Below are 9,552 nucleotides of genomic sequence, written 5' to 3'. Positions count from 1 at the left end.
TGTATGGTGTGTGTGTGTACGCAGAAACACGCTAAAGGCCAGGAGCTGTTTGCGAAAGTATGTGAGCACCTGAACCTGCTGGAAAAGGACTATTACGGCCTCGCTGTGTGGGAGACTCCAGCCGTTAAGGTGAATTTGGTTCGTTCATTTATACTGTAACTTTATTAGAATAAAAGATACGGCGAGAGATGATTGGAGTTCCTTCGGTTCCTCTATTACTTCTCTGCACTTCTGTGAGTGATGATGTGACACTCAGGTGCACTGCAGGTCTCTTCCTCTCTCTAACTCTACCTTTCTCACTCTGCTAGACATGGCTTGACTTCACAAAGGAGATTCGAAGGCAAGTGCCAGGTAAGAGCATTGCTAATCACTTAGATGCTAATTCATTTCAAGCGGACATTTAAATTATTTTATTATTTATTATATTTAGGAATCAACTACGATTTTACATTCAATGTGAAGTTTTACCCGCCTGATCCAGCCCAGTTATCTGAAGACATCACCAGGTAAATATCTCTCTCGCACGCTCTCTCTCTCTCCCTCTCTCTCTCTTTCTCACTCTGTCTCTCTCTCTCTTTCTCACACTGTCTCTCTCTCTCTTTCTCACTCTCTCGCCCTCTCTCCCTCTCTCCCTTTCTCCCTCTCTCAGAATCTCTCCCTTTTTCTCGCTCTTTCTCGATTTCTCTCTTTCTCACTCTCTGTCACTCTGTCTCTCTCTCTCACTCTCTTGCTCTGTCTCTCTCTTTCTCACACTCTCTCTCTGTCTCTCAGAATCTCTCTCTTTCTCACACTCACTCTCACAGTCTCTCAGAATCTCTCATAATTTTCTTGTTTCTGTTCTTCTATGTGTTTACTATTCGAACGTTGTACATTTCTATTTTATACGGCACAGATTAGCCTTCAATTGTTTCACTTACGATAGCCTTTATGTCATTGTCTGGGCTACAGGTACTATGTGTGTCTCCAGCTGCGCAAAGACATCATGAGTGGCCGTTTGCCTTGCTCTTTTGTCACTCTAACCCTGCTGGGCTCTTACGCACTGCAGTCCGAACTGGGCGAGTATGACCCCGAGGTCCATGGCACAGACTACGCCAAAGAGCTCAGACTCATCCCAAGCCAGACAAAGGAACTAGAGGACAAAGTCATGGAGCTCCATCGCACATACAGGTATCCTTTTGCTCTTCATTCGATAGTGGTCTCTCTCTCTAAAGTGACACTAGAATAAAATATGCCATTGCATAAATCGATAAAAAAATGAAAAGGGTTATTTTTAGGGATGCACTAATAGCATTTTTTCATAATGAGCACGTCATCTCCATACAGATTGCGTTGTACTTTGCTTTGATCATTAATTGAGAAATACATCCAGATTACTGGCCGGGATGATTGTTTATGCTGATTTCTAGTATAATATCTAATGATGTCTAACATCTAGTAAGGTCAACTCCAAAATCAAGGAAACACCACAATATTTGTAGGAGTTTGCAATTTTTCACAATTACCACGGATTTTCTGCAGATTTGGGCCAAGACGCGTCATGATGACGTCACATGACGCGTCTTGGCCCAAATCTGCAGAAAATCCGTGGTAATTGTGAAAAATCTCATCACAAAAATATCATCCAAAGCCCTCTTTGATTCATGTGCAGCGAACATGAGCACAGCTAAAAGCTCTCATTTGCCAACAAACATCACTGTGAAAAACAATTTCATGCGATTGCAATTTCGTAAATTCAAGTATTTTTCCGAAAAAACGGCACAAAACACTCTGCAACTTGCATCGCAATTTAAAAAACAAAACGCAGAAAAATCGAGCATTTTTGGCTGCAGCAATCACCAAAAAAAATCCGCTAAACCCTGTACGGACTGATAATACGATCATAATCCATGCTGTTCCCCCTCTCATGTATTGATATGACATGTTGCGCTTTTTTATCTGTTTATAGTTACATTTAATCTTGTGGAACGTCTGCACAGCAACTTCGCTCCTGTTATCATTTACTGTATGTCATAAACAGTCATTCCCTATCCTGTCTATTTTTCTGTTTTTCTTCTGTCTTGCAATTAATGAGACAAAAAGAAATAAATAAATGCAGCTTATCTTAGATTAAGGCACGCCTAAATTCTGAATTCAACAATGCTGTGGTATAAACCTGCACAACACACAATGCAGATTAGGGTTGAACGATATCAGCAGCCATGTCAACATGAACATCACATGTTCTGTATTATCAGCATCTGTATCAGCCAAAGAAAAACCCGTGTGTGTGTGTGTGTGTGTGTGTATATATATATATATATATATATATATATATATATATATATATATATATATATATATATATATATATATATATATATATATATAAAATATATATATAAAATATACATGTGCATATATGTCTGTCGGCCAACCACTATCCATCTGTTCTTTAGCATGAGTAAAAATATGAGTATGAGTAAATAAACACAGTATCCGTACTGATATCAATGCATCCCTAATTATTTTAAAGAAATACATTTTCCTTCTCTTGTTCTTTTACAGTCGCCTAACGCTGAATGACTATGTTCTGATAACTGTACCATGGGCATTTATTCATGTGTATTTAGTAATTATGTCCCTGGTTCAACACTAGATCCATGAGTCCTGCTCAAGCTGACATGATGTTCCTGGAGAACGCTAAAAAGCTTTCGATGTACGGTGTAGATCTGCACCAGGCTAAGGTACTGTCGGAGAATTTCTTCTGTTCTTTAAATAAACTTTCAGATCAAAAGGAGAGAAGTTTGTTCCTCCTCTGCAGAGGAAGCGCAGTTCAGGAATTCAGCACGAGTTCCTCATAGGATACAAATTCTATATTTCTACATCATTGCCAGGAGAATAAGGAGCAAAATTGGCTGTGCCCTCTGGGCAGGGGGGGCATACTCTCTGTCCCGTGCCAATCACAGCGACACTAGCAAAATATGGGTTGTTTGAAAAGATGCAGTTGGCTGGCTTCACGTGTCTCGGATTAAGCACGTGACTGCATTCGCCCTCTCTGGGCGGTCGCTGTCGTATGATACAGGAGAGCCTTTTGGCAGATGGGAATTGGCAGATGGTCAAATTGGGGAGGAAATGAGGTTAAAATAGAATGGATTGACCTCTGAACTAGAATGTCATTAAAGATAATTCCCACAGAATAAAGGCAGTATGCATAGAAGAAACAACATCTATGTAACCTTAATCTTTGTGTGGAACAGATAGTAAAGAAAGAGCTGATCAAACAGCTTTACACTGCTATGTCTCTTCTCGTCACTTAAACCAGTTTGCATCAAGTCTTCAATTTAAGAGTGCCAGATGTGCAGGTTGTTAAGTTTGGGTTAAAAGGTGACAAAAATGTTTTTGTAAGCTTTTTCTTCTCACCTCGTACATGTTATACCTTTTTGTAGAACAGTTTGTGATTACAGTCGAAGCCAAGGGTTTTGCGTCATGATATGACGCCTGATATTGCGTCACAGTGGAGGAGAAAAGTTGTATTTTACCCAATTTTATATATTTTAGCCAAAAAAATCTGAAAAAAAATCAACTGAAACAAACTTTAGGCAGGGTAATTCATTTTTAATCAGATAAAGTAGATATGAATTACAGATTTGGTTTGACTTTATTTTGAAAAACTGCACACATGCAGTTTAGTAGCCACAGAAACGGCTTTTTATAGTAGACCGTTTAATGACCTGGAGAAGACCAGTCGTCATCATCATGTTGAAGAACACACTTCCATCTCTTAATAATTATTCCACGAGCCTGGATCAAATCCCAGAGCAAAGAGCCAGGCCTCTTGGACAAGTGGATGTCTTGTTTTAGGGAAGGTTGACAAAATTGCATGCTCATCATGCTCATGCAGTTATTTATACTGAAAGTCAAGTCTTTATTTTTAATTTAAAACAAAATAGGGGAGGAAAAGCCATATGTTTGCTCCACCTGGGCATGCATGTGCTCCACTTCTACATCGCTCAGGTGCCTATTGTTGGAGCTACAGGAAATACCGCTCCTCCAAAGCTGGTGATGGACTCCTCTCAACCTCTCATCTCTTCAAATTGATTGTGTGTGGCTTTCTGTGGCACTCATCTCTCAGTCCATCATAGAGTATGGTTTCCATTCTGAGCTCTCTCCACATCAATGTAGACAGTGTACTAGACTCCTCTTAGATATTTGTTTCAATGCTTCACATTTTCTCATTCATATATTTGTAGCACAAATCCATCAGAGTGTCATCTGATCACATGCTTCAATAGTAGAGATTAGACGTGAGGGAAATCTGACCTTTAGTCCAAAGCAGTTAACCGGGTCAATTTCACACAGTTTGCTTACATTTAAATAGAGACCTAGAAATAGTCTTTAATATTAAATATTCAAGATATTGAACATTTTACTTTCTTTTTGTTTGAAATATTTCAAGATTCTTAAAACCTTCTGTTTATTTAAAATTTTAAATGAAAAAAAAAAGACTTTTGGATCCATCTGTATATTTATATTAAGCTGATTTGTAAACGATGTCCATCGTTAAAAGTGGTGTACAAATAAAAATGGAATAGAATTGTATTGAAGATTGCAGATGTACTGTAGTAGGTCTTATAAATGAAAATGACGTGACTTGCAGCTTTGGTGTGAGAACACTAACCTGGAGCTGAACAAACTCAAAACTGTCAAGCTGTGTATCAACGGAATAAAAGACAGGAGAGACGTAGATATATAAATAATTAAGAAGAAGTGGAAAGTACAGGCTGAAAGTGCTAAGTGTCAAAGGAAAAGAGACAAGTGTTTTAGTTTGGACTTTTAGATGGCCAAATTTGGGGTATATCTGAGATCTTCCCAGCAGCTGGTTCCATCTTAGGACCACACACTGACTGAATGCAGCTTCACCATGCTTGGTCCTAACCCTAGACCCTGCAGGCTGACTGGTCCATATTGATCCTAGTGACCTGTTATCCTGAGCATCTGAAAGATTTATAGGCATGAAGTCAGTGAACAACTTCTAAGTAATTACTATAATCTGAATGGTGCATACAGAAAGTCATCTTAAGGAGATGCTTAACCCATTTTGCGTAACTTAAATATTGATGTGACTTTTGCACTCTAAATATGGCTTACAGTAATATTGCTTATAACTGGAGAGATGCTTATGTCTGTCTCTCAGGATCTGAATGGGGTGGACATCATGCTGGGTGTCTGCTCCAGTGGTCTCCTGGTTTATAAAGACAAGCTGAGGATTAATCGTTTTCCATGGCCAAAAGTGCTGAAAGTCTCCTACAAACGTAGCAGCTTCTTCATCAAGATACGGCCATCTGAGGTACACCAAGCTTGCACAAAAAAAAAGCACCATTTTTTAAACGTTGTTGTTGTTATTGTTATTATTATTATTATTATTATTATTATTATTATTATTATTGCTACGGTTCCACCAAGGTCTGTTCGCTTTTTGATATGTTCTTAATCCTAGCTGGAACATTATGAGAGTGCCATTGGCTTCAAGCTGCCCAATTACAAAGCTTCTAAGAAGCTTTGGAAAGTGTGTGTAGAACACCACACCTTTTTCAGGTGAGACAAACTTTATTACGCTTTTGTAATTGAATGGTATGTAGACTACATACAGTATACAGTAGACAAAGTAATCTGGCAATCAACCGATGTACCAAATCAAATGATGTACATAAAAATTATGGACCTCAATTCCACATGGACATTCTCGCTGTGGTTGCTGGGACTATGGTTTTACCACATGCAGTTCTCACTCAGGTCTCCTTTAGTGAACAGTGGACTAGTTCAACAAACAAACTTCATGTTAAAACCATAATGAACTTTCTTTTACTTTCACACTATCCGTTGCTACCCAGATGAGGATGGGTTCCCTTCTGAGTCTGGTTCCTCTCAAGGTTTCTTCCTCATTTCCTCTTAGGGAGTTTTTCCTCAACACCGTCACCACCAGCTTGCTCATTAGGGATAAATTCACACACTTAAAATCTGTATCCTGTGTTTACAGTGAGGGGGGAAAAAAGTATTTGATCCCCTGCTGATTTTGTATGTTTGCCCACTGACAAAGAAATGATCAGTCTATAATTTTAATGGTAGATTCATTTGAACAGTGAGAGACAGAATAACAACAGAAAATCCAGAAAAACGCATGTCAAAAATGTTATAAATTGATTTGCATTTTAATGAGGGAAATAAGTATTTGACCCCCTCTCAATCAGAAAGATTTCTGGCTCCCAGGTGTCTTTTATACAGGTAACGAGCTGAGATTAGGAGCACACTCTTAAAGGGAGTGCTCCTAATCTCAGCTTGTTACCTGTATAAAAGACACCTGTCCACAGAAGCAATCAATCAATCAGATTCCAAACTCGCCATCATGGCCAAGACCAAAGAGCTCTTCAAGGATGTCAGGGACAAGATTGTTGACCTACACAAGTCTGGAATGGGCTACAAGACCATTGCCAAGCAGCTTGGTGAGAAGGTGACAACAGTTGGTGCGATTATTCGTAAATGGAAGAAACACAAAAGAACTGTCAATCTCCCTCGGCCTGGGGCTCCATGCAAGATCTCACCTCGTGGAGCTGCAATGATCATGAGAACAGTGAGGAATCAGCCCAGAACTACATGGGAGGATCTTGTCAATGATCTCAAGGCAGCTGGGACCATAGTCACCAAGAAAACAATTGGTAACACACTACGCCGTGAAGGACTGAAATCCTGCAGCTCCCGCAAGGTCCCCCTGCTCAAGAAAGCACATATACATGCCCGTCTGATGTTTGCCAATGAACATCTGAATGATTCAGAGGACAACTGGGAGAAAATGTTGTGGTCAGATGAGACCAAAATGGAGCTCTTTGGCATCAACTGTTTGGCCGTGTTTGGAGGAGGAGGAATGCTGCCTATGACCCCAAGAACACCATCCCCACCGTCAAACATGGAGGTGGAAACATTATGCTTTGGGAGTGTTTTTCTGCTAAGGGGACAGGACAACTTCACCGCATCAAAGGGACGATGGACGGGGCCATGTACCGTCAAATCTTGGGTGAGAACCTCCTTCCCACAGCCAGGGCATTGAAAATGGGTCGTGAATGGGTATTCCAGTATCACAATGATCCAAAACACACGGCCAAGGCAACAAAGGAGTGGCTCAAGAAGAAGCACATTAAGGTCCTGGAGTGGCCTAGCCAGTCTCCAGACCTTAATCCCAGAGAAAATCTGTGGAGGGAGTTGAAGGTTCGAGTCGCCAAAGTCAGCCTCGAAACCTTAATGACTTTGAGAAGATCTGCAAAGAGGAGTGGGACAAAATCCCTCCTGAGATGTGTGCAAACCTGGTGACCAACTACAAGAAACGTCTGACCTCTGTGATTGCCAACAAGGGTTTTGCCACCAAGTACTAAGTCATGTTTTGCAGAGGGGTCAAATACTTATTTCCCTCATTAAAATGCAAATCAATTTATAACATTTTTGACATGCGTTTTTCTGGATTTTTTTTGTTGTCATTCTGTCTCTCACTGTTCAAATAAATCTACCATTAATATTATAGAATGATCATTTTTTTGTCAGTGGGCAAACGTACAAAATCAGCAGGGGATCAAATACTTTTTTCCCTCACTGTATATGTCTCTGTAAAGCTGTTTTGAGACAATGTATATTGTAAAAAGCACTATACAAATAAAATTGAATTGAATAAAAATGAGAAACATTAATAAATGAAATCAATTATACACAGCACACTAAGACACACACCAAACAGAGACATGTGTTGATATACTAGTGTACAGTACTGTTATCCACACGATGATAAAACCTAAGACTAGTTAAAATGCATCAGTTTTTAGATAGTGGGGGAAAAAAAAATCGTGAAAATTGGACGAATCTAGGGGGCCACCCTACGGGGGGGTTTGAGAACCACTGAAAAAGTTTGAGAACCACGGTGATGGATGCGAGGATCTACTTTAAATATTAACTGTCCATTCTAGGTTGACGTCGACTGAAGCTGCCACCACACCCAGAAAGCTCCTGGCTCTGGGCTCCAAGTTCAGGTACAGTGGGCGTACTCAGGCTCAAACACGCCAGGCTAGCTCCATGATCAACCGCCCTGCACCCCACTTCAAGCGCTTTGCCAGTAAGACGGCCTCTCACAGCTTAGACGGAGGTTTGTTCTCTCTCTCTCTCTCTCTCTCTATCTCTCTCTCTCTCTAGCTGTTCTAAGGTGCAGAAAGTACCGTATATTGTGTTGTAGTGTAATAGTAATTACTAATAATTGTTTCACTTTGCTGAACTTGCCCCCCCCTCAGATGCTCAGCCTTAGTGTAGTCCAATGTTAAAGCTTTGACACGGAGTTCTGTCCTTTCATATTTTTCTCTTTTTCACTCTGTTGTTCTCTCATGTGCAGGCTCTCTGTTATGTACCCTGTTTTAACCTTAAACGTCTTAGCCTTATTTTTTATAAAAAATAGTAATTTTTGCACAGATCTACACATATCTACACAAATGATGATCCTTCCTGCTAACCTCTGCTGTGGCCATAGTTGCTTTCTCGCCTGTTTTCTAAGGCTGCAGTTGCAAAATTGACTTCTAATTGAGCCACCAAGGCTCTTTTTAAGAACTGCGAGTCACTTAAGAATTTGTGTGCATATATTAAAACAATTAAGTGTTTTTATTATTCACAAGTGGAGTTTAGACAATGTCTGATGTTAGTGGCATAGTGCTATGGAATCTGAACAAGTCTGCTTTATTCTGGTTTTGTCTTTGATGTTAGCTAATAATTAGACAAGAAAGGTAAATAAAAATCTTTTAAAAAGTCTGCGAAAACTTCCTTTTCTGACCGAATGTCTCTAGCCCTGTAACTAGTCTCTGGTCTGATGAGCTGCCTTAAGCTAGATCATTTAAATAAGTGCATGTGATTAGATAACCTGCAACTGAAGTGTGGGCAATTGAGCATGTCTTCAGAAATATAAGCCTCATTGGGGGTTTCAGATAGCGTACGGTTACGGCATATTTTGTGATAACAAGCCATTTACGAAGAAAAGAAAAAGAATGGTTTAACACATCTTATGGTTTTCTCTGTCCCTCCACCTAATTTTCTCCATTCAGCCATGGTGCCAACCTTAAATAAGACAGCACGTCCTGTCAGTGCACCAATCATGTCTCCTGTCTCCATTGGCGATACAGCTCCTTCTCCCACAGTGACATCAGCCGTACAGGTGGCGCACAAAGACTTGGTGACGCCCACAAGTCCACCGTCTCCCTCAGGACAGAACAAGGTTGAGGTAAAGGCAGAGAGCTGTGTGACTGGGAGCTTCAAAATGCAAAGTGTTGCACTTGAGGACACATCTGAGATCAAGGTACATGATAGATGGATATGTCCAATTTCAGGCTGATGCACATTCCATGTAATACTATTCAGTTCTAATGAGCAGAAATCCACCACATCTAATTATAATTGTATTGCTTATTTTTCAGAATGTGTTTATTGTGATCATTTTAATGTTTCTCTTTAATATGTATTATGTCTGACTACGGCTATCGGAAATTACTTATGTTA

At 40.0% G+C, this 9,552-nt stretch overlaps 1 protein-coding gene across 6 annotated transcripts in view; it reads left to right on the top strand.

The window, feature by feature from the left end:
• Positions 1-9,552, top strand: part of epb41a (erythrocyte membrane protein band 4.1a) — a 37,634-nt gene that overhangs the window by 8,456 nt on the left and 19,626 nt on the right. For all 6 annotated transcript variants that reach the window (XM_053684114.1, XM_053684116.1, XM_053684115.1 and 3 more), the window contains 9 exons: positions 25-129; positions 309-351; positions 431-506; positions 949-1,167; positions 2,636-2,723; positions 5,174-5,326; positions 5,477-5,574; positions 7,986-8,161; positions 9,102-9,352. In XM_053684114.1, the coding sequence (XP_053540089.1) occupies positions 25-129; positions 309-351; positions 431-506; positions 949-1,167; positions 2,636-2,723; positions 5,174-5,326; positions 5,477-5,574; positions 7,986-8,161; positions 9,102-9,352 (1,209 nt within the window). The remainder of the gene's footprint in view (positions 1-24; positions 130-308; positions 352-430; positions 507-948; positions 1,168-2,635; positions 2,724-5,173; positions 5,327-5,476; positions 5,575-7,985; positions 8,162-9,101; positions 9,353-9,552) is intronic.

The sequence above is a fragment of the Ictalurus punctatus genome, chromosome 12 (genome assembly GCF_001660625.3).
Source record: "Ictalurus punctatus breed USDA103 chromosome 12, Coco_2.0, whole genome shotgun sequence".
NCBI lineage: Eukaryota > Metazoa > Chordata > Actinopteri > Siluriformes > Ictaluridae > Ictalurus > Ictalurus punctatus.
This window is presented reverse-complemented; position numbering and strand designations above follow the sequence as displayed.